We start from the raw sequence: 27,715 nt of genomic DNA on the forward strand, positions 1-27,715 counted from the left end.
TTTGTATGGCAACTTTTGTCCACCCCTGCATTTACTACCTGGCTTCTTACAGAAAAGGTTTTTCAACCTCTGATCTAAAGTCTGGCTGGCTATGGCATTTAAGAAAACCAGAAACAAATAAAAGATAAGAGGAGCTTTGTGAGAAGATCTCTTGGATTTGTGCAATCAAGATCAGTCAACTCCTTGGCCAAAGATACCTGATTAAGCTTCTGTTGAAGCTGCAAGTAGATCCCCCTTGCATAATTAACTGGCCTCTGCGAAAAGTTACACAAAAAGCCAGAGAGTGAAGAGAACACTGAAGTGCACAAAAATTCTGTGCAAGATTCCAAACAAGAAGTAACATTCTGTTCCACATGAGTTGAGGTGGGAAAGAGTGGATTTAAAGGACAGAAAGAGTTCAATGAGGGTTCACTTACATTTCTTCCCTCACAAAAACCTGAGACAAGAGAGAGAATCAAAGCCATACTTACATAAAATTTTGCCAAGGATACTAAATTGGGACATATTGTAAACATCAGTGAGGATGGTGTAATTCTTTGAGTTCCTGAATGTAAACTACAGTTTCAATTTATGATGTGTACCAAACAGTGCTCCATGTGTACAAAACAAATGGATGTACAATCTCCAAAGTTTTACTAGAAAATGTCTGACAATAGTAAATTCTTGTGCACATAATGCACATGATGAATTAATTAACTCTCTTTGAAACATGATGAGGTAGGGATGGGGATTCATATCCTGATTTTCCAGATGAGAAAATGGAAGTTACCCAGCCATGGTCACAATGCCAGGGAAAGAGAAATCTCAGACTTATGAGTTTTAACCCAATTTATCTACAGTGCACTCTCTCAGATGACTCTACCCCTATATAAAGATAGATTTTTAAGAGAATGGGAAGTAGGATTTGCCGTATACAAGGATAGCAAAATCAAAAGTACACACAGGTACAAATGAACATGTGTTTGCTGAAATAATTGAGATGTTTGTAATTTGCTAAATTGTCACGAATTTTAAGCTGGAAGAATATTTAAAATATCTAGTTTAAGTATTTTATTTTATAGATAAGGAAAACTGAGGTCCAAAGGGGGAAATTTCATATATGCGCCACAAAACTAAAGCCCCTTTGAGTCCTTACCCCTGCATAGAGATATAACTCTCCTTAGACTGCCTGTCTTTTTAGATAGCATCCAATATGGATTCCCCTTTCAACTCCTTGCTCATCCCACCCACTCTACCAGCTAGCTGATTCTCCTCATGACTGTTTCTAATTCATAAACCATCCCTTCAAGTTCCTGAGTGTATGCCCCCATGCCCCCATTCACACACACACACACACACACACACACACACACACACACACACACACGAATGCATGCACACATACACACAAATACTTTCACTAAGTTTCCATCAACCAGATTTTAGTGATTTTACCCCCAAGGCCTAGTACCATTATCTTCTACCTCAAAATGTTCAGATCCTTCCCTGACTAGCCTCACCCTCACCCCAAACTCCCAGTATTACTAACAATGAGAAAATGTGACACACTCTCCTCTTCCTTTGCCTCAACAGGAACACCTGGCTATATTACAATTGACTCTGTGTGAAGCCTTGAACCAATGACAACATTAAAGCTTCATGCTTTATGAACTACCAAATCTAGAAATGGACTTCTGTCTGACATGCCAGGCTTTTAAGTCTTGTACCTGTGCCCAGTTCAGAGATTTCTGAAACCATGAATAAAGTGGTAATCAACACCATGAATACCCAGTCTGAGTTAACTAACAATGACAAACAAGTGAGGAAGAGAAAGATTTGTGCTTCCACTCTCTCCAGTACAGGTGGAATTCAATGTTGGAACCAGGCAGATTCAGAATCACCTGAGAAAGGACATCTGGACAATAAAGATGCATTTTAATAAAGGAGAAAAACAAACAAACAAACCAATAAATGTTCTCAGAGGGTAATAAGATAGCCCCCTGCCTTCAAATAGAGATAATGATGGCAGTAAACTCCAGTCACCAAGCTTTACAGATGGGAGGAGATTGAAAACACCAATAATTTTTTCTTTGTTTTGTGTATATTTTTTAAACCACCTTATCCTGTCCCTCAAAGGTCTCAGAATTGGAACATGGGGTCCACATCCAAAGGAAACAGGGGGCTTTGTAGTTTCGCAAGGAATCCATTGGTTATTTTTTATATTTCAAACAGTCAAGAGCATTTGGCCCCATGAACTCATAATGGCACATTTTCTCAAAGAAAATATAACCAGGTTTCCCTAACTTAAGTGCTTCTAGGGTCTGGAACATTTGACACCTTGCTGGATTTCCAAGTGTTCTGTAAGTTGAGTGATTGCCCCTCTCCCTTCTCTTCCTTATTCTCAAGTACATCAAATCCATGTCATAGCAGAGTTCGTCCCAAGCAGCCTTGCCAGTTGCCCTTTTGCCTGTCTCCCTCTTTCAGCCCTAACTTGTGCAGAAAGCTTCCAGGTGGAATATGTTATGACAGCAAAATCTTCCCTTCCACAGTATGTTTATTTCCCCGGTTTTCCACAACAGCATTATCGTGACCCAGATTTGTAAAACCCAGAGGGAGCATTAATTACAATCTAATCTATCTATTGAATTTGCTTGCTTACTTGAACTTTTTTTGCCATCTGATATGACTTCTATTACTGTGGTGGCTGGCTTACTGACACACAAGCTATAGACAGGTACTCAGCTTCATTCTTTGCTCCACAGGCAGTACGTAATGGATGACAGGGTATGGAGAAGAGGCAGGCACTCACTGGGGTAGGGAGAGTAACCTGAAGTATTTTAAGCTGCTCCTCACTTCCTTTTTACTACAAATTAAGGCCTTCCTTCTCTAAGTACTCTTAAGAAAGGAAGACACTGCTTTCTGTGTCTCTTTCCAAACTATACAGGCCTAGACACTGGTGCCCTAGACATTATACTAGCCCAGCATAAGCAGTAGCACTGGGCCACTCAAGAGTATGGATGAAATACACAGCATGTTTTCAGTAATACTGAATGCTACCTGTCTCCTTGTTGCTTTAGAGACTGCAAAAAAATAATAACAGCTGTCCATTTTATAGGTACCCCTGCCACCTGGCCAAAATGATGGAAATACAATCATCATTCCAACTGGCTATTAGTGGAGAGGTCATTAAAGGACACACATTTGCTACCTCTTTCTAGATGCCAAGAGCTCTCTGGTTCCTCTGTGGGTGTCATCACATTCCTGGTGAAAGGTGTGGCTTTACTTAGCTCCACTTTCAAAACTATCTATAGGGTTTGTAGCCTTTACATAAGGAAAGACTGTCTGTTTGGGTTCTGACATGGAATTCAACATTTTTAGGCCTAGTGACAGGGGGAAAAAGTCTCAGAAGAAAGTACTTCCTTGAGAGAAAGTGGGAGAAGGAGTAGATACTGGTGTTTAGCAACTGAGTCTGTTCCCTGAGCAGAGTGTCTGTTTACAGGCTGTTCATCACTGTTTCTTTGAGAAGGAAGCCATTAGAAGGATGGGGGAGTAAAGTGAATAAATGGCTTAGACCCAAATTGACTGAGAAGGAAGGAGGCACTAGCATATATAGACGGTCTGTAAATGGGAGTTCCCTCTATAGGATGTAGGCTGAGCACCTCTGGGGGCTGAGCAGACATGAATTGTTCTAAGCTAAATAAGATTAATGAGCCAGGTCTTCCGTCCATATAGCCAAATATAAGATGCAACTTAGCCTGGGACTCTGTACCAATGGACAGCCCTGAGAGCAGGTCTCTGGAGAGGAGAATAAAAGTGTTTCATCACTTTGGTTCCTTCTCTACCTAGGAACTATTAATGCAAAGGGGCATCAAGAAGGCAGCAGCAGGAGGGAGCAGGTGCATAGACTGATGGTCTGCTTAACAGTGAGAACACTTCTTTTCTGGTGCTGAGGCCAGGGAGACTTTACTAAGGAACAAGCTTGTATTCATAACAAAGTACAGGCTAGGGACTCAGTTGGAGTATCTCTACTTCTAAATTCTCCAATAAGGACAAATTTTCCCCCACTAGCAGCAGAGTGGAACACAAGCAGAGAGAAAATTAAATCTTTTCAAATCATTAATTTTTCTTTCATTTCTAGGGCCCACCAAGTCCCAAGTACCAGCTGGGACCACCTTCATTGCCTACATTGCCCGTACTACCAACACTGTTGAAGCCAGCAGGCCAAATAAGAAAAACTTGCTTCTTTAGGCTCTGAAAAACTTTGAGAGGGCCCTGCCAGTGACCTCATCCCTGAGATGATTAAAATACTGGGCCCTGGAAAATTAGTGCCTCTCTCTAGAAGATAAAGGAAAAAGAACAATAGAAGTGGGTATGCAAGACCCTTTACCTTCAGCAGCTCTTTTAAAGAAGACTTTGCAGCTTCCACAAGTGAGAGCTCCATAATGACAGCCAGAAGCTTCATCCCCACAGATCAAACAGGTCTTCTGGGGTGGAAAGTAATAGTCGATGGGCAGAACATGTTCCCTGGCAGTCTCCAAACTGGAAAGACATAAGAGAAATAATGAAATACACATCAGTAGTTGGCAGAAATTGGAGGGTAGAAGTCTGAGATCTTGAAGAGTAAACTACATGTGTACATTATTATCATTCATTGCTTAATACAGTCAGTGTGGAGCTGCCTTTTTTGGGGGAATACTTCTAGAGATAATGTATGCAGGGTTTCCTGTCACATGGACAGAGCCTTTATGGATCCTGTTAAGGAATTAGACAAGTTCTCTGGGATCAGCAATCTTATGGGCTATGTCTACATGAGGGAAATATGAAGGCAGAAATATGAGGTTAAGGTATATAACTTAAGATGATGGTCAGGCAATAATTTCAGAGCAAATAAATGGTATGAAGCCAATCCTATGACCTTACCTTATCCAAAGGTAGACCTATGGCTAAACCAGATTAAACATCATAGCAGTCTTATGTCCTTGCCCTAGTCTCTCAGTTCCATTCTCATCTGCAAATAAGAATAATGTTACCCATACTTCTGAGCTACTGTTGTGAATGATTATATAAATTAGGCAAAAAGATAAAACTTCCTTGAAACGAATACACAGTGAGGGATCATAAGTAGTTTTATCATAGAAGTCTTCTTTTGACTTTTCTCCCACTCCCTCACTATCCTTAGGAGTCTCTATATATCACATGGATATGCCCCCAAACCCATTCTACCACATAAAGTAGCAGAATACCTATGCATGAAGCTATTGTTGAGAAATGATGGACATTGATTCTCGAAATCTCTTAGGCCACCATCTCAACACTTGGCCATTACAATACTCATGGGTTCCTTTGGCTAGAATGGAGCTTCAGTGGTCACCTAGTGTAACTGCCAAGAATATCCATCTCTGAGTCTTGGGTGGATGTGAAGAAGTGGGCCAGAAATCCAGTCCTAAAACTTAATGGAATGGGTAATTCTTAGTCTCCCATAGTAATTAATTCAAGTGTAAACAAACAACATGGCTCCTACTACCCAAAGGTCATTTTTTTTTCTCTCCTACACATTAAACAAAACTTATGTGACCTCTTGGGTTAATCTGCCTCAGGCAGACAATTTCCCATATTCTCATCTACAGGAATGCAGCCACTATTTTTCATGAGCACTTCTTTCTTACTAAGGAAGAAATGTAAGTCCTAATGGCAGCGGCAGCCTGTTTGTCATGTGGGGGTGATTTCAACACCACAAAACAACTCTGTGAGAGTTTTTTCTTCTTATATCATATGAAGAAATTCAGACTCATAGAGGAGAAGCCCAAGATATTTGACAACAAGGCCTGGACTAGCTGACTTCAAATCCAACACAGTTTCCATTACCCTGCTGTATTCTCGCTACTTACCTTCACTTACAACCCATGGTTCTTTGCTAATCATGCTCAGCACAGTCATCAGATTTTTTTAAAAAAAAACAATAAAGGATTTCCTCCCTTCAATCTGCCAATGAGCAGCCCTGGCAGGGCAAGAGGAAAGAAAGCTTTCACTCAGGCTACGCTTGATATGCATTTTATCTCTAAGACACAAATATTAGCCTTTATTCAAGGCCCAAGTACAACAAAAAGTACTCCCAAAGTTCTGAGAATATGTAAATCCAGGAGCTGACTATGGTGGCCTGTATTTTCTCCTCATAAGCTTTCCTTTTCTCATCTTAGCTGGAAAGCCCACAGGACTCTGTCCACAAAACCAAGACAAACAAGGTGACAAAATCCACAGGAAAAGAATTTCACTTTCCATATAAAAATGAGCCTAATGCTAAGAAAGTTATTCCTTTGGCTAAAAATGTTATTTCTTTGAGTAAAAATTGTGTCCCCCATCCTTATTCATAAAACAAGGAGAAAAAGCAGTTTTCTCCTCCTCCTCCTCCTCTCCTCCTTCTTCTTTTTGGAAATGTCTTTACCTTCTTCCCACTTTTTTGACTTCTGTAGCTAATACATACCATTCAAATAAAATCAGAAGGTCATGCATTTAGGTGCCCTATGTGTTAGGCCATTTCATATACCAAATACCATTTAATCTTCCCACCAACTCTGTATCTTCCCTATATTGTAAGACAGGAAACTTATGCTCAGAAAAATTAAGTGAACTTGTGGATTTGTAACCAATAACTGACCATGTTATGAGATTGGAGGTTGAAATTAAACACATTGAATCAATTCAACTCATAGAACCTAGCTAGCCCAATGGACTAGGTACAGGGCTAGGTGCTGGGGATATAGCATTGATCAAGATATTATCTTTGTCTCTAAACAACTTAATGTCTTATAGAAAAGAAAGATAGGAAGCAAGAAACTGAAAAATAACATAGTAGATGATATAATAGAGCAGAGTACAGATTGCTACAGATGAGAAATCACCTCAAAGACAGGAATGTTTTTTGAAAGGCATAAAAGTATATATGGGTCAATGGGATGATGATGATGATAGTGACATCATTATCAATTATTAGTATAAATTTGCAAAATAAAAATATATTTTAAGAAAGCAAAATACATATTAGATAAACAAAATGGAAACCTACATAAAGTAAATAAAAGGTACTTTTGGAAAGAGCCTTTAGGAAATAGAAATTTTCATCTATACTAAAATTTAAAATACCGTTAAAGCCCGACTGGCATGGCTCAGTGGTTGAGCATTGACCTTTGAACCAAGAGGACATGGTTCCATTCCTGGTCAGGGCACATGCCCAAGTGGCGGGCTCAATCCCCAGTGTGGTGGGCTCGATCCCCAGTGTGGCGGGCTCAATCCTCAGTGTGGGGGATGCAAGAGGCAGCCAATCAGTGATTCTCTCTCACCATTGATGTTTCTATCTCTCTCCCTCTCCCTTCCTCTCTGAAATAAATAAAATATATATTTTTAAATACAGTTCAAATTGTTTAAAATAATGTAATAAATCAAACTTGTAATCAATGTTTAAAGGCTGAAGAAAGTCATCAACATTTTTAGATATGCATTTAATGAAATGCATCCTGCACAAAAATAACTATAAAGGGGGAGAAAGAGGAGCTGAAATAATGAAGACGATTTTAGAAACTCAAGTTTTCCTAACTACAACCCACTTTGAACAGAGATCTGTGATACCTCCTGACCTCACCAGGTCAATTTCTGCCTACCTCCTCCTTCCTCTCTCTGTCAAAATATTTTAGACAGCACTCCCACTAACCCTGGCCTAGTGTGGACAGATGGCACATTGCAGTTCTGACTCATGGGCTGACCTTTGGGCATTGGAAATAAAAATTCCAAGTACAGTTCCTCTCCCAGGTTTATATCCTAAAGCAAGAATAGGACACCTTTTTTTTTCCCGCCAAGGGCCATTTGGATATTTATAACATCATTCACAGGCCATACAAAATTATCAAATTAAAAATTAGCCTGCTATATTTGGTCAAACATTTAATTAACTCACCCCTAATGCCTTGGCAGAGCCAGACCAAATGATTTCATGGGCCTTTTATGGCCCGCAGGCCAGACGTTCCCCATCCCTGTGAGAGAAACTCATGCACATTTGTACCAGGAGGCATGTTTGGAAATGATCAGAGCAGGCAGCCTTGTTTTAAAAGCAGAAACATCCACTGACAGGAGAGAGGTTAAGTACACTCATTTAATAAAATACAGCTCAGCAACTACAAGGAGGATAATATAGTTATACATAGGTGAACCTCACAAACTAATGTTGCATAAAAGAAATAATTCATAAAAGCGTACATACTATATGATTCTATTACATAAATTCAAAAAGAAGCAAAAGTAAACAATGTCTGTGTGAAAAAATCATAAAAATGCAAGGAAACAATAAACTTTTTTTAAAAATATATTTTATTGATTTTTTACAGAGAGAAAGGGAGAGAGATAGAGAGTTAGAAACATTGATGAGAGAGAAACATCGATCAGCTGCCTCCTGCACACCCCCCACTGGGGATGTGCCCGCAACCCAGGTACATGCCCTTGACTGGAATCAAACCTGGGACCTTTCAGTCTGCAGGCCGACGCTCTATCCACTGAGCCAAACCGGTTTCGGCATAAACTTTAATATAGGATAGTTGTTTCCTCTGAAGGCAGGCTTGGGGTAATGATATAAAAAAGGAGAAAGCAAATTGATTTAAACATCTATTTAAACATATTTATGAAGCTACTACATAACAGGTATCATACTATGTCCTGGGGTTAGAGTGGTGAACAAAAATTTTAAAAAGACAGAGAAATGAGATTGATGTTCTTTAATCACAGCTCATGAGTGTTCATTTTATTATTGTGTTGTATAATATATGTTACATATATTATTTTGTATGGCTATCATAGCACATAATAAAAGAAAAATTAAAAAAGAGAACCTTGGAAATTTCTAATATCCCACTAACTAGCATCCTAACTGCAAGTACACAGAGATTTGCTTGGATAGAAAGTACAGAAATTACTTGAGACTTTTTTTCCTGACTCTCCTGGGTTACGCTCTCACTTATTATTCAGATGCAAGGCATTCAGTTTTATGAGTCTGAAGCAAAAGCACTGCAGCATAGAATGCGAATTTTCAGAACCAGAACACCACTACACCACTTCCTATTCTCTAGAAGTTTCACAGTTAGTTAAATAAAAGCGTATTATGCCAGTTCAGCCATGGGAAATTTAGCTGAGAAACCCTCAGCACTAAGCTATAATCTCTCTCTCTCTCTCTCTCTCTCTCTCTCTCTCTCTCTCTCTCTCTCCCCCCTTACTTGGGGATACTTTAAAGGGTCTAACTTAAGCAAGGCCCCCAAAGATTATTAAAGCAGGGTGAAATGCAGAGGTCACAGGCCAGTTTTCCCTGTTTGGGTAAGGAATGTCAATACAACAGGGCTTTATCTGGAGACTGGTGTTACATTATTCCTTTGAGGGCTTTTCTGATAATTACATAAAATAATATTCATTAAGTCCTTCTCTCTGCCTGCCACATGTAGCCACATTGTAAGTCTAGGTTGCCTTCACCTTTCGTCTTGCCATAAAAAGGGAAATATATAATATACTTAAAATAAAAAGATAATTATTCTTAGCTCTTAGGGAAAGGTAAATACAAGTGGAGAGAGAGGGGAAAAAAGACTAGATATGTAAAAGCATATCTTTTTTACACATACCTCTGTACTTTTCAAACAAGAACGGATTTAGGAAACCACCAAACATCTTTTTTTAAAAATATATATTTTATTGATTTTTTACAGAGAGGAAAGGAGATGGATAGTCAGAAACATCGATGAGAGAGAAACATTGATCAGCTGCCTCCTGCACACCCCCTACTGGGGATGTGCCCACAACCAAGGTACATGCCCTTGACCGGAATCGAACCTGGGACCCTTGAGTCCGCAGGCCAATGCTCTATCCACTGAGCCAAACCGGTTAGGGCCAAACATCTTTATAGAGCATCATATTTTTTCCTGATGCTTACTAATTTCAAATATTGCTATTAATCACATTGTGGAATTTAATGACATCTCTACACGAATTTTTAAGATAAAAACAAGAGAATTCGAAGTTATTCTCTACTCATAGATCCTTTGTGCCTACATTTTTGTGGATACAAGGAATATTTCAAAAGAAAAATTGGCAAAAATGACATAATACTGGTAGCTTCTTTTCTTGCTGCCAGCCTGAGATTTGAAATTTGATGATTGCTTGTCCAAGAAAACAGTCATGTTCTCTTTTAAAAGTATTACTTGACTTTGTTTCATAGCTTTCTAATTCTGTTTAATGATGTGTTTTGTTTAAGTGAAAATATATTTAGGTAGAAGATCTGGTTTTCATGCCAATCTCTGTCACTCTAAGAGAATGACCTTAAATAAATCATGTAGCTTCAATTTCTTTATGTGTAGAATGGGTAAAGAAATACAGAACTTATAAGAATGCTAAGAGGATTCAATGAGATTTTAAAGGAAAGGCAGCTCACAATGTTGCTGGCACAATGTTTAATAAATGGCCATTGTTGTAATAATCTCATGAGAAAATGGCAGAAATGAGAGCTGGTAAAAGAACTAGAGTCTAAGAAACAACTTCGGGGGGGGGGGGGGAGGCACAAACGTCTCTGAGGTCGGTTTCTTTACTCTTACTTTGAAGAGATGCAAACTGAGATTTAGATAAGGTAAATGACTTGTCTGAATTTATACAGTTAGTAGGTGGCAAAGCCAGAATTCATACCTGGCAATGTTTCCCCCTTAATCCATAGTTTTCCACTATTCTAAACTGCCAAGATCACATAATATTTATCTTATAGCCTAGTTTTAATTTAATTAGGCTATTTTAAGAGGTTTATTGATATATGATTTACACACCATAAAATTCACCATTTTTGGCATATTTATATTTGGTATAGCAAACTAATTTTAGACCATTTTCATTACCCTAAAAAGAAACCCCATGCCCTTTATCAGTCACTCCCTGGACCTTCCTCCTCTCAGACCCTGTCAACACTAATTTACTGTCTGTCTCTGAAGATTTGGCCTTTATGTCCTCCTGGTTCAGGATGGCAATACAGGATGATCCAGAACTCACTTACTCTCACAGACACACTGAGTGTACAGCTACCTATGAAAACAATTTCATTTAAAAAAATAAAAACATGTAACAATTACATGTTTGTCAAATGAGAAGACCACATTGAAGTGGGTAAAAGAGGCCAGGAAACAATCTCACCATAAAACCCACCCTGGTGCAATGTCCCACAGCTGAGAAAGAACTCCCAACCTGAAGCTTTGCCCCAAGGAATGAACGCCATATCAGGCATCCCAACTTTCAGGATATACATTGAGAGACAAGCCCTCAAAATATGTAACTTTGAAAAACCAAAGGGGATGTTTCCTGAGACCCACAAGACAATAACAATCTGAGAAACCACTCTTAAAGGGCTTGGACTTACCCACCCCAGGGCCGACCTCAGAGGCAGCCAATTATGCCCAGACTTAAAATAAAGGAGGCTCACCTGCTTACATTAAAGCAGCAGACAGAGAACAGACACCTAATTTAACATACAGATTTAGGAATCTGCTGGAACCCTTTTTGAGGGTTGAGATTTGTGGGTGCCATCTTCATGCTCTCCCGTTGCTGTGACCCCAAAGCACCAGTATCTCCTGGAAGGGAGCTTTTAGATATGTCTGGTGCTCCAGTTTTTGTGGCTACAACCTATTGGGTATCTATTCATTGTCTGGAGGCCAGAGGAGATTCTGATCCTGGTATGATTGGACTGTAATAATTGACATCACCCAGAGAGGAGTTCATAACCTTGTATGGTGCCAACATTTTGTGAATGCTGCAGGGCCATCTGGTTTGGTGGCCAGTAGAGCTTATGCTCATTGGTTCCACAGAACTGTAGTCAATGGACAAAGAGTTCGTAAACAGCTACCACCGCCAGGACACAGAAAGATGGACTCAGACAATAGCATGGTGAAAGCCTGGGTAAGGGGAGGGAATGAGGAGAACGGAGGCTAATGAGGGGGAAAAGGGAACATCTGTAATACTTTCAACAATAAATATATTTTTTAAAGAGCTGATAGACCCAGGAGTTCAGTCTTTCTATAAAAGAGGTCTATTTTTTAATCATTTTGACTGCAGTAGGGCGGGCTTCTAATTAAACATACATTTGGGGTTGTCTGCAATTCTTTTCAAAGACCTACTATCTTTGTGCTCACCCTTTGCCATGCTCCAGAGAGCCAGTGTCTATTGCACTGGTGTTTATGCATGGTGTCCATTTTGTTTTGGTGCTTTGTGGGAGTTTTTAGTTAAGGCAGAGGGGGCAGCCCTTAATCATTAGGCTCTGGTAGCTGGGGTGGTTTGGGGCTTTCATTCCTGGGTCCCACAGGACTGTAGAAATCATAGAGACAGTTCTAGAAAGAATACAACCTACAGGGCATTGCACAGAGTGTAGACTGAGGCACATTCACCGTCCTTCTTAGAGAAGGCCTATTTGCTTGTCCTGGAGCTTCAGCATGAGGGGAATACTACAGATTTGGCATACATTTATAGGTCTATGGAGCCGCTCTCAAGGAATGTAGGCTGTGGATGCCATCTTGGTTTTCTGCCTTTCTCCAGATTGCCAGTATCAGCCAGAAAAGTGGTATACACTTGTCTAGAAACTCCAGTTGCTCAGGCGACACCTCTAGAGCACCTGGCTCTGGTAGCCAGCAGGGCTTATGCTTGTGGTTCCAAAGGACTGATATATTTGAACTTAGGTGCTGATTGAGATCCTTCCCTTTAAGACACTGACAGGTCTTGGCACATACTCAACTACTGGGAGCTATTATAGTAGGCAACTTAGACAAGCACAGATATTTGAGAGACAACAAATAGTTGAGGCAAGTTTGAGTGACAAGGTTCATCTCCTACATGAGGCCACTATATAAAGACTGGAAGAGCAGGTTGTTTAATCCACTGTATATAAAATAATACAGAGAGTCAAAAATACTAAATAAATTGAGGAATATGTTAAAATGAAAGAATAAGATAGCAGAAAAATAATTTACCTGATAAAGAGTTCAAAGTAATGATCATATAGTTGCTCATCAAATTGGGGGTAAGATTGGATTAACACAGTGAGGATTTCAACAAAGAGATGAAAAATATAAGAAAGTACAAATTAGATGTGACAAAGCTGAAGAATACAATAACTGAAATTGAAGGGTTCAACAGGGAACTAGATAATGTAGTAGAAAAAATTAGTAGTCAACTCTAAGACAAATCAATGGAAATCACCTAACCAGAGCATAAAAAATAAAAAAAACGAACGAAACAGCCATGGCCGGTTTTGTCCAGTGGATAGAGCATCGGCCTGCGGACTGAAGGGTCCCAGGTTCGATTCCAGTCAAGGGCATGTACCTTGGTTGCGGGCACGTCCCCAGTAGGGGGTGTGCAGGAGGCAGCTGATCGATGTTTCTCTCTTTCATCGATGTTTCTAACTCTCTATCCCTCTCCCTAACTCTCTGTAAAAAATCAATAAAATATATTTTTTAAAAAAGAATGAAACATAGTGAGCTAGGTTAAGGGGCTAATGAAGCCAGCATCACCCTAATACCAAAACCAGGTAAAGACAACACAATGAAAGAGAATTACAGGCCAATATCCCTCATGAACATAGATTCCAAAAAGCTCAACAAAATCTTAGCAAATCGGATCCAGCAGTACATCAGAAAGATCATACACCATGACCAAGTAGGATTTATCCCAGGGATGCAAGGATGGTACAATATCCACAAATCAATAAACATGATACATCACATAAACAAATTGAAAGAAAAAAACCACATGGTCATATCAATTGATGCAGAAAAAGCATTTGACAAAATCCAACACCCATTTTTGATTAAAACTCTCAGTAAGGTGGGAGTAGAAGGATCATACCTCAACATAATAAAAGCCATATATGACAGGCCCACAGCCAACATCATACTGAATGGACAAAAACTAACACCATTTCCCCTAAGAACAGGAACAAGACAGGGATGCCCACTCTCACACTCTTGTTCAACATAGTACTGGAAGTGTTAGCCATTGCAATTTGGCAAGAAGAAGAAATAAAAGGCATCCAAATTGGAAAAGAGGAAGTAAAACTGTCCTTATTTGCAGACGACATGGTATTATACATACAAAACCCTAGAGACTCCATCAAAAAGCTACTAGACTCAATACATGAATTTGGCAATGTAGCAGGATACAAAATTAACCCCAAGAAATGTGAGGCATTTCTATACACCAATAGTGAACTTTCAGAAAGAGAGATTATAAAAACAATCCCATTTACCATCGCACCAAAAAAATTACGCTACCTAGGAATAAACTTAACTAAAGAGGTAAAAGACCTCTACTCAGAAAACTACAGGAGGTTGAAAAAGGATATAGAGGAAGACATAGACAGATGGAAGAACATACCGTGTTCATGGATTGGTAGAATCAACATCATCAAAATGTCCATACTACCCAAAGCAATCTATAAATTCAACTCACTTCCCATTAAAATACCAACGGCATACTTCACAGATCTAGAACGAACTCTCCAAAAATTCATCTGGAATAAAAAAAGACCCCGAATAGCTGCAGCAATCCTGAAAAAGAACAAAGTAGGTGGGACCTCAATACCAGATATCAAACTGTATTACAAATCCACTGTTCTCAAAACTGCCTGGTACTGGCACAAGAACAGGCATATAGATCAATGGAATAGAATAGAGAGCCCAGAAATCGGCCCGAACCAATATGCTCAATTAATATTTGACAAAGGAGGCAAGAACATACAATGGAGCCAAGATAGTCTCTTCAATAAACGGTGTTGGGAAAATTGGACGGATATATGCAAGAAAATGAAACTAATCCACCAACTTACACCATACACAAAAATAAACTCAAAATGGATAAAGGACTTAAATGTATGACAGGAAACCATAAAAAATGTAGAAGAATCCAAAGGCAACAAAATCTCAGACATATGCCTAAGCAATTTCTTCACTGATACAGCTCCTAGGGCATTTGAACTAAAGAGAAAATGAACAAATGGGACTACTGCAAAATAAAAAGCTTCTGCACAGCAAAAGAAATCATAAAAAAAACAAGGAGAAAACCCACTGTGTGGGAAAACATATTTGCCAATGTCATATCTGATAAGGGCCTAATCTCCAAAATTTATAGGGAACTCATACAACTTAACAAAAGGAAGTTAAACAATCCAATCAAAAAATGGGCAAAGGACCTAAATAGACACCTTTCAAAAGAGGATATTCAGAATGCCAAGAGACATATGAAAACATGCTCAAAGTCACTAATCATTCGAGAGATGCAAATCAAAACAACAATGAGGTACCATCTCACACCTGTCAGACTGGCTATCATCAACAAATCAACAAACGACAAGTGCTGGAGAGGATGTGGAGAAAAAGGAACACTTGTGCACTGCTGGTGGGAATGCAGAATGGTGCAGCCGTTATGGAAGACAGTATGGAGTTTCCTCAAAAAACTGAAAATGGAACTCCCATTTGACCCTGTGATCCCACTTCTAGGAATATATCCCAAGAAACCAGAAACACCAATAAGAAAGGATATATGCACCCCTATGTTCATAGCAGCACAATTCACCATAGCTAAGATCTGGAAACAGCCTAAGTGCCCATCAGTAGATGAATGGATTAGAAAACTGTGGTACATCTACACGATGGAATACTATGCTGCTGTAAAAAGGAAGGAACTCTTACCATTTGCAACGGCATGGATGGAACTGGAGAGCATTATGCTAAATGAAATAAGCCAGACAATGAAGGAAAAATACCACATGATCTCACTCATTCATGGATAATAGAGACCATTATAAACTTTTGAACAATAATAGATACAGAGGCAGAGCTGCCTCAAACAGATTGTCAAACTACAGCGGGAAGGCTGAGGAGGGTTGGGGGCAGGAGGGAGGGGGGTAAAAGATCAACCAAAGGTCTTGTATGCATGCATAGAAGCATAACCAATGGACATAAGACACTGGGGGATAGGGGAGGCTAGGGGACTGTCAAGGGAGGGGGGGAAAAATGAACACATATGTAATACCCTTTGTAATACTTTAAGCAATAAAAAAAAAGAATGAAACATAGTGAGCTAGGTTAAGGGACTAATTAGACAGCATTAAAAAGACTACCATTTGAATCAAAGGGCTCTCAGAAAGAGAAGAGAAAGAAAGGTGCAAGAATAATTTTTGGAGAAATAATGGTTGAAAATTTCCCTAACCTGGGGAAAGAAACAGTCATCCAGATTCAAGAACAGAGAGTTCTAAATAATAGGAAGCCAAAAAAACAAGTCCACACCAACACACCTGATAATTAAAATGTAAAAGTTAAAAGCAATGAAAGAATATTAAAAGCAGAAGAGAAAAACAACTTGCTATGTACAAGTTGTTTAAAAATAGCAGATTTTTTATGATTTTTTTCTTCATTGATTAAGATATTATATATGTGTCCTTATCCGCCCTTTGCGCCCCACCCCCCACTTATGCCCTCACACCCCTGGTGTCTGCATCCATTGGTTAGGCTTATATGCATGCATATAAGTCCTTTGGTTGATCTCTCCCTCTTTTAAGGCCAGAAGGAAGTAGCACAATATATTAAAAGTGCTGGGAAAAACAAACAAACAAACAAAAAAACCTCCAACCAAGAATAGTCTATCCAGCAAAGTTATTCAGAAAAGAAGAGATAAAGAGTTTTCCAGCACCCAGCAGGGACCTTTGAGGCATACTTTGTCTGGAGATGCTCTTGGTGAAAACTCAGTGATTGACCTCTGTAGCTTTGGAAAGGGACCATTCTTCCCCATCTCGAGTGCATAGCAGATGCTCCCAACACCTACTGAATCATTTCTCCTGCCCTTCTAATACCTATGGCCTTGCTCTGTTGAGTTCACTCTTGCAGGGGGATCAGAGTACTGTTCAGAGCTGGGATTTCCATAAGACATGTTCCACAGAAGCTTTTGTCCAGGAATCAGATGGCTGGGTGTTGGGTTGTATGACTGCATTGCAGGGAGGGCCACTACTATCTCCCCTGTGACTCAGCCCATGCTGTTCCCACAGTGAGAGATTCATTTGACCTGCATTTCTGGAAGTTATGGGCCCTTCCCTGCATGGCTCAGTCCTACAGGAGGTCTGAGAGCTGCTTGGGGCTGGGACCTTCATTGTATGTCTCCTTCAGTGGCTTTTACCAAGAAAGGGTAAGAGGTGCCCACCCCCATCTTACAGGCTTGCTAGAAGAACCCCCCAAAAGAGATTGCTTGGATCTGCCCTCCCAAGTCCTTGTGGCCCCATTCTTCTGAGCTCAGCCACACTGAAGGAAGAAGTGCTATTCAAAGTTGGGACATTTGAAGTGTGTCTCCTTCCAACTTTATTGTCTGGGACCAGGAAGAAGAGCTCACCCTCCTCCTGAAGGCTCGGCTGGCACCACTCTCAATAGGACACTCTTGAGGAGTCCCAGTAGCTCTTCTCTGCTGAATTTTCTGCAGAGGGATGGCTGGCTGCACCCAACCTGAACCTGAGGCATGCTCCTCCTGATGCACTATCCTTGGAGACTCTGAGAGAGACTGAGTGGATGGCTCTGGAGTAGGGGCTACTTTCCACTCACTGAGTGCCTGAGTACATGGCCCCTATGTAGGGGACCAACTAGCCCCATCCTGATAGCACAGTAGCTCCAGACAAGTAGCCCAAGGCCAGTTACACACAACAGCTGACATCAACCTTTACCTGAACCCTGCCCCAGTGGGCCCACAAACAACACAAGTGGTGGGGGTTCAGATCACACCAGAGCTCGACCAACTAGCCACATAAGTGGCACTCCAAAGGGAGATGCTGTCATTCAAAAGACACCATTGGGAACAATGCCACCTCAAGGGGCAGACCCTGCACAGTGACTCATACACAGAGATCAAGCTTTATTCTTTTTTTAAAAAATATATTTTATTGATTTTTGTACAGAGAGGAAGGGAGAGGGATAGAGAGTTAGAAATATCGATGAGAGAGAAACATCGATCCGCCACCCTCTGCACACCCTCTACTGGGGATTTGCCCACAACCAAGGTACATGCCCTTGACCGGAATCGAACCTGGGACCCTTGAGTCTGCAGGCCGACGCTCTATCCACTGAGCCAAACTGGTCAGGGCAAGCTTTATTCGTATAGTCAGCCAGTCTGAAGAGTTAACTCCACCCATGAAAATGCCAAGAGCAATCAAGACTCAATTACAGCCCTGGCTGGTGTATATCAGTGGTTAGTGCATCAGCCCATGCACCATAGAGTGGCAGGTTCGATTCCCAGTCAAGAGTACAAACTTGGGTTGCAGGTTTGATTCCCAGGCCTGGTCTTCTCTCTCTCTCTCTCTCTCTCTCTCTCTCTCTCTCTCTCTCTCTCTCTCTCTCTTTCTTCCTGCCTCCCTCCCTTCCACTCTCTTTAAAAATCAATGAAAAGACCAGCCAATGTGGCTCAGTTGGTTGATCATTGTCCCATGCACCAGGATGTTGCTGGTTTGATTCCTGGTCAGGACACATGCCTAGATTGCAGGCTTGATCCCCAATGGGAGGCATGCAGGAAGGAGCCAATCAATGTTTCTCTCTCATTGGTGTTTCCTACTCTCTCTCCCTCTTTTTCCCTCTCTCTCTCAAATCAATAAAAACATATTAAAAATTATATATATATGTACATATATATACATATATATAATTTAAAAATCAACTACAACAGGATGGTGCACATAACCCACACAAAATGTGGTCTTGGAGTTTGTCCCACTTAGCCCAATATGACTCTGATATCTTAAAGCCATCATAACAAGTTAAGGGGTCATAGAACATCTACCTAATACACAGAGACAAAGTGGGAAAACAAAGACATATGCTCCAAATTAAAGAGCAAGAGAAATCCCAGGAAAAGTATTAAATGAATTGAAAGCAACCAAGATAACAGGGACAAAGCTTAAAAATAAGGTTAAAGGGAAGCTCAAAGACTTTAGTGAAGACTATATTATCTCAATAAGAACGTAAAGAAAAAGATAGTAGGCATGAAATAGGTTATAGGGACCATAAAAAAGGACCAGTCAGATATGAAGAATACAATATCTGAAATGAAGAACACACTGGAAGGAATCAACAGCAGGTTAGATGAAGCAGAGGATTGAATCAACAATTTAGAGTAGAGGGTCACAGTACAAACCCAAGCAGCATAACCAAAAGAAAAGAGAGCCCTAACCGGTTTGGCTCGGTGGATAGGGTGGATAGAGCGTCAGCCTGTGGACTGAAGGGTCCCAGGTTTGATTCCAGTCAAGGGCATGTACTTTGGTTGCATCTCCAGTAGGGGGTGTGCAGGAGGCAGCTGATCAATGTTTCTCTCTCTCATCGATGTTTCTAACTCTCTATCCCTCTCCCTTCCTCTCTGTAAAAAAATCAATAAAATATATTTTTAAAAAAAAGAAAAAGAAAAGAGAATTGCCCTGGCCAATGTGGCTCAGTTGGTTGAGCATTGTCCCATACACTGAAAGGTCACCACTTCGATTCCTGGTTCAGGTACATGCCCAGGTTGTGAATACAGTCGCCAGGCAGGTTGTATACTGGAGGCAACAAAGCAATGTTTCTCTCTCTCTCCCTCTCCATGCCTATCTCTCTAAAAAATCAATAAAAACATTAAAAAAGAAAAATAAATAAATGAGGAAAGTCTAAGTGGCCTCTGGTACAACCTTAAGGATAACATCATCGGCTTCATAGGTGTACCAGAAAGAGAAGAGAGTGATCAATGGATAGAGGACACGTTTAAAGAAATAATGACTGAAAACTTCTTTAACCTGGTTAAAGAAAAAGTCACACAAGTTCAGGAAGCACAGAGTCCCAATACAGATGAACCTAAAGAGGCCCACATAAATACACAATATAATTTACATAGCAAAGTTTAAAAACAAAGAAAATCTTAAAAGCAGCAAAAGAGAGAATGTTACCTAAAAGGGAGCTCCCATAAGGTGATCAGATTATTTTCCAACAGAGACACTCAGGCCAGGGGAATTGACAGCAAATATTCAAAGTGATGAAATGCAAGGACCTACAACCAAGGCCACTAGATCTAGCAAGGCTATCATTTAAAATTGAAAGTGAATTAGACAAAATAAAATAAGTGTAAAGGAGTTCATTATTATCAAATAAGTATTGCAAAAGATGTTAAAGGCCCTGCTTTAAGAAGAAGAAAAGAAATATATAGATAGAGGAACATAGGTATATTTAAAAAAATGGCAATAAATAAGTACCTATCAATAATAACCTTAAACGTAAATGGATTAAGTTTTCCAATCAAAAGACATAGGGTAGCTGAATGGATAAGAAAATATGATCCATATATATGCTATCTACAAGAGACATACATACATCAGAACATAAGACACACAGACTGAAAGTGAATGGATTAAAAAAAGTAAATCCTGTACAAATGAAAACAAATGAAAAAAGAACTAAGGTAGACAAATACACTTCAAAACACAGGTCATAAAAAAAGACAAATAAGGTCATTACATGATACTAAATGGGTTAACAATGAGATCAAGAAAGAAGTTAAAAATTACCTGGAAACAAATGAAAATGAACATACAATAACACAAAATCTATAGGACACACACAAAAAAGTAGTCCTGAGAGGGAAGTTCATAGCATTACAGGCCTACCCCAAGAAGCAAGAAAAATATCAAATAAACAAACTAATTCTACACCTAAAAAAGAAGCTGGAAAAAGAACAACAAACAAAGCCCAGAGTAAAGAGAAGAAAAAAGTAATAAAGATTGGAGGAGAAATAAATGACATAGAGACAAAAAAATAATAATAAAATAAAAAAATTACAAAACATCAATGAAACCAACAGCTGTTTCTTTGAATATATAAACAAGATTGAAGAGCATTTATGCAGACAAATAAATAAAATCAGAAATGAAAGAGGAATAACATCAGAAATACAAAGGATTGTAAGAAAATACTGTGAACAAATATATGCCTACAAATTGGACAAAGTAGGTGGAATGGATAAATTCCTAGAAACGTACAATCTTCCAAATCTGAATATGGAAGAATCAGAAAACCTGAATAGACAGATAATGAAATTGAAGCAGTAATAATAATAAAAAATAAAAACTCCCAGCAAACAAAAGTCTTGGACTAGCTGGCTTCACAGGCAAACTTTACCAAACACTCCAAAAGGAACTAACACCTTTCCTCCTCAAACTATTCCAAAGAATTCAAGAGGAAAGAAAATGTCCATACTCTTTTTACAAGACCAGCATTACCCTAATTTCAAAACCAAATAAAGTCACTACAAAGAAAGAAAATTATAAGCCAATATCCCTGATAACATAGATACTAAAATCCTCAACAAAACATTAGCAAACTGGATGAAGCAATACATTTTAAAGATCATACACCATGATCAAATGGGATTTATCCTGGGAATGCAAGGTTGGAACAATATTCACAAATCAATAAATGTGATGCACCACATAAACAAAATGAAAAGGTAAATATCATGTGATCATATTAACAGTTGCAGAAATGTTATTTGATAAAATCCAGTCCCAATTTATCACGAAAACTCTTAACAAAGTGGGAATTGAGTGATCATACATGAACATAATAAAAGCTATATAAGATAAACCTTCAGCCAATCATACTCAATTGAAAAAAAAAGTGTTTACCTTAAGATCATGAACAAGATAAGGATGTCCACTTCCACCACTCTTATTCAACATAGTACTGGAAGGCTTATCCACAGCAATCAGTCAAGAATAAGAAATAAAATATATCCAAATTGGAAAGGAGGAAGTAAAACTATCATTATAGACACAGACAACAGGGTGGTGATAGAAAGAATGAAAGGAGATAGGAGTAGTTGGAGGTGGGCAAAGGTGATTTGGCAATGGGAGCACAATGCAGTGTGCCAATGATGTTTTGTTGAGTTGTACACTTTAAACCTGTATGGTTTTGTGAACCAATATCACCTCATTAAAGGACTATGTCTTAGGAAAACCAAAAAATGTGGGATTCCAAACAAGAAAACTAAAGAATTTCATCCCAACTATGCCAGCCTTAAAAGAAATACTAAAGAGACTTCTTTAAGCTAAAAAGAAAGGGCACACTTTAGTAAAAAATATGCATATGAAAGAATAAATCTCACTGGAAATGTACATGATAGTAAAGGTAGTAAATAATTCATTTATAAAACTAGAATGAAGTTTAAAAGACAAAAGTAGTAATACTAACTATCCTACATAATAAAAGCTTAATATGCTAAGTGTCTGTTCGTCTATTCATCCATTCAACCAATCAAAGCGTAATATGCTAATGATATGCTAAGGCTTCTCAATTGCTCTTTGACAAGCACTGACCACCAGGGGGCAGACACTCTAACTGACAGGTTAGCTTGCTACTGGGTTCTAGCTGATTGGGACTGAGCTAGGTGGGCGAGACACACCCTGGAGCTCTCCTGTGGTCCCTTCCCAGCTGGCCAACCTTCTGTGCCCCTCCCCAGCCCTGATCATGCACCCGTGGGATCTCTTGGCCTGGCCTGTGCCCTCTTGCAATCTGGGATCCCTCAGGGGATCTTGGAGAGCCAGTTTAGGCCCAATCCCACAAGCCAGGCTGAGGGACCCCACTGGCACATGAATTTGTGCACCGGGCCTCTAGTGATTATAATAATTCATTAAGGGATACACACAAGATACAAAGATGTAAAATGATATAAAAAAACTTGAAATGTGGGGGGATAGCAACTATATTGACCTTTACAATGGGATTAAAGTTAAGTTTTATCAGCTTAAAATAGACTATTATAGATATAAGTTGTTGTATGTAAGTTTTATGTTAACCATGAAGCATAAACCTATAGTAAATATCATAATAAATGACAAGAAAAATATATACCTCTTAAAGTAATCAATCAACAAAGGACATGAATAAAAGAAGCAAGGAACAGACAGGAACTTAAAAATGCCAGAAAACAAGAAAGATGGCAAGAAGCACATACTTATCAATACTTTAAATTTAAATGAACTAAATTCTTCAATCAAAAGATATAGGTGGCTCAACGGATAACACAATGTGACTAATCTATATGCTGCCTATAAGGGACTCACTTTATAAGTAAGAAAACATACAGACAATATGAGGGGATGTAATATGATATTCATGAAAATGGAAACCAAATGAAAGCTGGAGTAGCTATCTATCTATATAATGAAGAGCCAGGGTTGTAACAACCATTACAACCGAAGGCTCGACAAGACTGGAAGTCAACCCAGCACTGACTGCAGCTGCTGCGGGTGCCCCCAACCCAGCACTGACTGTCTAGGGGGCTGCAGATCAGGCCCAGAGAGAGGCCTGCAGAAAGAGAGAGGCAGGGTCTGATCTGTAGCCTCTGTGGCAGCAGTTGATCAGAACGTGTCTCTCTTTCTCTCCCAGCCTGGCCAACAGCCGTGCCTCCATTTCTCTCCAGGCCTAAACCAGCAGTTGAACATCCCCCAAGGGGTCCCCGATTAGAGTGGGTACAGGCTGAGTTGAGGACACCCCGCTATGTGCACAAATTTAGTGCACCGGGACTCTAATAAAAGAGAAACATGGTAATTGGTGTACGACCGCTACCCTTCCCATTGGCTAATCAGTGAGATATGAAAATTAACTGCCAGCCAAGATGGCGGCCGGCAGCCAGGCAGCTTGAAACTAACATGAGGCTTGCTTGCTTCAGTGACGGAGGACTCCAACGTTCCCTGCCTGCCTTGCCGGCCTCTGAGCCTGCAGTTTAAGAAACATTGTAACAAATATAGAAGCTAAACAAAATCCCAGAAACCTGCTTTCAGCGAGCCTGGGATCTCAGAGCTGGAGTTGATACAGAGTTTCGATTATAGAACCAAAACAAACCAGATACCTGCTTTCAGAGCTGGAGCCAGAGCTAAAGCTGGAAGCCTCAGAGCTGGAGCCAGAGCTAAAGCTGGCCCAGAATGAAAAAAAGAAAAGAAAAAAAAAAGGAGCAGTTGGGAGCTTCAGTCAGCCTGAAAACAGCCCTCAGCCCCTCACCCAGACTGGCCAGGCACCCCAGTGGGGACCCCCACACTGAAGGGTGTGTGACCAGCTGCAAACAGCCATCATCCCCTCACCCAGGCTGGCCAGGCACCCCAGTGGGGACCCCCACCCTGATCCAGGACACCCTTCAGGGCAAACCAGCCAGCCCCACCCATGCACCAGGCCTCTATCCTATATAGTAAAAGGGTAATATGACTCCCAGCACCGGGATCAGTGGATCCTCAAAGCCTCCCGGCACTGGGATCAGCGTGACAGGGGGCAGTGCCCAAACCCCCTGATCGCCCCGCGGCTGTGTGTGACAGGGGGCGGGGCCACAACCTCCCTATCCGCCCAGCTCTGTTCGTGACAGGGGAAGGCTCCCCAACCCCCTGATCAGCCCTGCTCTTTGACTGATGGGGGGAGCTCCCCAACCCCCTAATTGCCCTGCGGCTCTGTGTGTGACAGGGTGCGGTGCCCCAACCCCCTGATCAGCCCTGCTCTGTGTATGACAAGGTGCGGCGCCCCTACCGCCCCCACCCCCCCATGGGCCCTGCTCTGTGTGTGATGGGGTAGAGCCATAACCTCTCCACCAGCCCTGAGTGTGACAGTGGCAGCAACCCAACCCCCTGATCCGCCCTGCCCTGAGTATGACAGGGGGCGGTGCCCCAGCTCCCCTATTGGCCCTACTCTGTGAGTGACAGGGGGGAGCTCCTCAACCCCCTGATCGGCCCTGCTCTGTGCATGACAGGGGGGAGCTCCCCAAACCCCTGATCGACCCTGCTCTGTGTGTGACAGGGTATGGTGCCCCAACCCCCCTGATGGGCCCTGCTTTGTGTGTGACAGGGTACGGAGCCCCAACCCCCCTGATGGGCCCTGCTCTGTGCGTGACAGGGGGTGGCGCCGTAACCTCCCCATCGACCCTGCCTTGAGTGTGACAGGGGGTGGTGCCCCAACCCCCCAATCGGCCCTACCCTGAACATGACTAAGGGTGGCATCGCAACCTCCCAATCGGCCCTGCTCTGAGCCCGACCAGGGGCTGCACCTAGGGATTGGGCCTGCCCTCTGCCACCCAGGAGCAGTCCTAAGCCAGCAGGTTGTTATCTCCCAAGGGGTCCCAGACTGCGAGACAGCACAGGCCAGGCTGAGGGACCCCCCCCCCCCCGAGTGGACAAATTTTTGTGCACCGGGCCTCTAGTATATATATGGCTAAGTGTCTGTCCAACTGGTAGCTATGATGTGCACAGACCACCAGGGGACAGACACTCAACCCAGGGCCTGCCATTACACCCACTGGTCATTTCAAAATAAATGGCACCATGGACCTGGCGCCAAGAAACCAATGCTTGGCTTCTCCCAAGTGGGACACAGGCCCTGCCACCACCCCGGAGCAACACCCCACCCAATTGCAGCGGATGCTGCTAAGAAGCCATGGTGTAAAATGCAGCCCACAGCCCAGCCCAGCCCAGAAATGGATGTTATGGGCTCCAAGTAATGATGTCACATAGCAACGCCCAACTTCCTCTCCCTAGAGCAGGGGTGGGCAAACTTTTTGACTCGAGGGCCACAATGGGTTCTTAAACTGGACCGGAGGACCAGAACAAAAGCATGGATGGAGTGTTTGTGTGAACTAATATAAATTCAAAGTAAACATCATTACATAAAAGGGTACGGTCTTTTTTTTTTTTTTTAGTTTTATTCATTTCAAACAGGCCGGATCCGGCCCGCAGGCCGTAGTTTGCCCACGGCTACCCTAGAGACTAGCCTCCTTGGACTTTCTTCAGCCCAGGAAAACGACTTGCTTTATAGCCAGGTGGAAACATTTTAAACTTTAACCAAATGTCTGTGAAGCATTTTCCCATGCCTCATCTCATTTGATCCTCACAGAAGTCCTGGAGTAGGTAGATAGGAGACTCAGTGGAATCCTATTTTCTTTTTATTACCCAGAAAACAAAGATTTAGAAAGCTTAGAAACTTGACCCAACTGAAAAGAAGTAAGAAATGGTGGACTTTGAAAATGACTTCAGGTTTTCTCACTGCACAGAATATAATCAAACACCGCTGCAGTTAAATATTTCACCTTTTGTTCTCCCTGCATGATCTACATCTGCTTCATGTTGATATTTACTGCAGTTTTGCTTACAATTACCTGAAAGAGAAGTTGGGGTGCTTCACTGGGCTGGAAAAAGTTTACCTAAATCAGAAAGCAGGTGTAATTAAGCAAGTTTATTCTATATATATAAAAGGCTAAGTTGACTCACACATGTGCACTACGTATAAAGCTCTTGCTGGTGACAATAACACATGTGTTTCAATCTGTCATTGTCGACTGTGAATTTGGTTGGCACTTCTATTATAGAGAAAGGGCAAATAACAATATTGAAATATTTCTTCTAATTAATTTCATTTCAATGTGCATGAATTTGTGCACTGGGCCTCTAGTACTTATATAAAAGAAAATAGACTTTAAAATAAAGACTGCAATAATAGAGATCATCCAGACAGAAGGTAAACATTGACCTCAACAACACATTTGACTAGATGGACTTAGATATTTACAGAATATTCTTTTCAAAAACAACAGAATTCACATTCTTCTCAATTACACATGAAACATTTTGCAAAAACAGATCATATGTTGGACAAATCTCAACAAATTTAAGAGGATTGAAATCTTGTCAAGCCTCTTTTCCCACCACACCAGTATAACAGTTGAAATTAATTACATGAAGAAAACAGGAAAATTCACTAATATCTAGAGATTAAACAATATGCTACTAAATAACCATGTGTCAAAGAAAATATCGAGGTATATAAAAAATACCTTCAGACAAATGAAAGTGATAATTTGACATACCGAAATTTATGGGATGTAGTAAAAGCAGTTCTAAGAGGGAAGTTCATAGCACTAAATGCCTACATCAAGAAATAAAACAAATCTCATAAAAGCAACCTAATGTTACACCTCATTAAACTAGAAAAAGAACAAACAAAGCCCAAAGTTAATGTAAGGAAGAAAATAACAAAACTTATAGCAGAAATAAATGAAATAGAGACTAAAGAGACAATAGGAAAGATCAATCAAACTAAGACATGTGTTTTGAAAAGATAAATAACATGCACAATCCTTTAGATAGACTCACCAGGAGAAAAATCACTATAAATAAAATCAGAAATAAAAGAGGAGGTGTTACAACTGATACCACAGAAATGCAAATGATCATAAGATACTACTATGAACAATCATACACTAACAAAATTAGACAATCTAAAAGAAATAGTTAATTCTTAGATACATATAACCACCAAGACAGAATCATGATGAAAGAGGATGCAAGGGGATTGAAATAGTAATAAAAAATATCCATTAAAAAAGTCCAGGAACAAAGTTTCATTTCTGAAATCTGCCAACCATTTTAAAAATAATTAATACCTTTTCACACTCCTCCAAAAAACTAAAGAGAAAAAATTCTTATAAACCTATATTATGAAGTCAGCTTTACCCAGATACCAAAATGAGAGAACAATGTTACAAGAAAAGAAACATAAATACAAAAATCCTCAAAAAAAATTTAGCAAGCCGAATTAAACAATAAATTAAAAGACTCAATCATCATGATCAAGTGGGATTTATTCCAGGGATTCAAGGATGGTTCAACAAC

The 27,715-nt window shown here is 40.5% G+C and overlaps 1 protein-coding gene across 1 annotated transcript in view; it reads right to left on the reverse strand.

Moving 5' to 3' along the window:
• The window catches only part of AR (androgen receptor), a 308,869-nt gene that overhangs the window by 117,767 nt on the left and 163,387 nt on the right, over positions 1-27,715 (reverse strand). Inside the window, exon 2 of the mRNA XM_036305428.1 lies at positions 4,367-4,518. Within this exon, the coding sequence (XP_036161321.1) occupies positions 4,367-4,518 (152 nt within the window). The remainder of the gene's footprint in view (positions 1-4,366; positions 4,519-27,715) is intronic.

Source organism: Myotis myotis, unplaced genomic scaffold (assembly GCF_014108235.1).
Source record: "Myotis myotis isolate mMyoMyo1 unplaced genomic scaffold, mMyoMyo1.p scaffold_m19_p_4, whole genome shotgun sequence".
NCBI classification, from domain to species: domain Eukaryota; kingdom Metazoa; phylum Chordata; class Mammalia; order Chiroptera; family Vespertilionidae; genus Myotis; species Myotis myotis.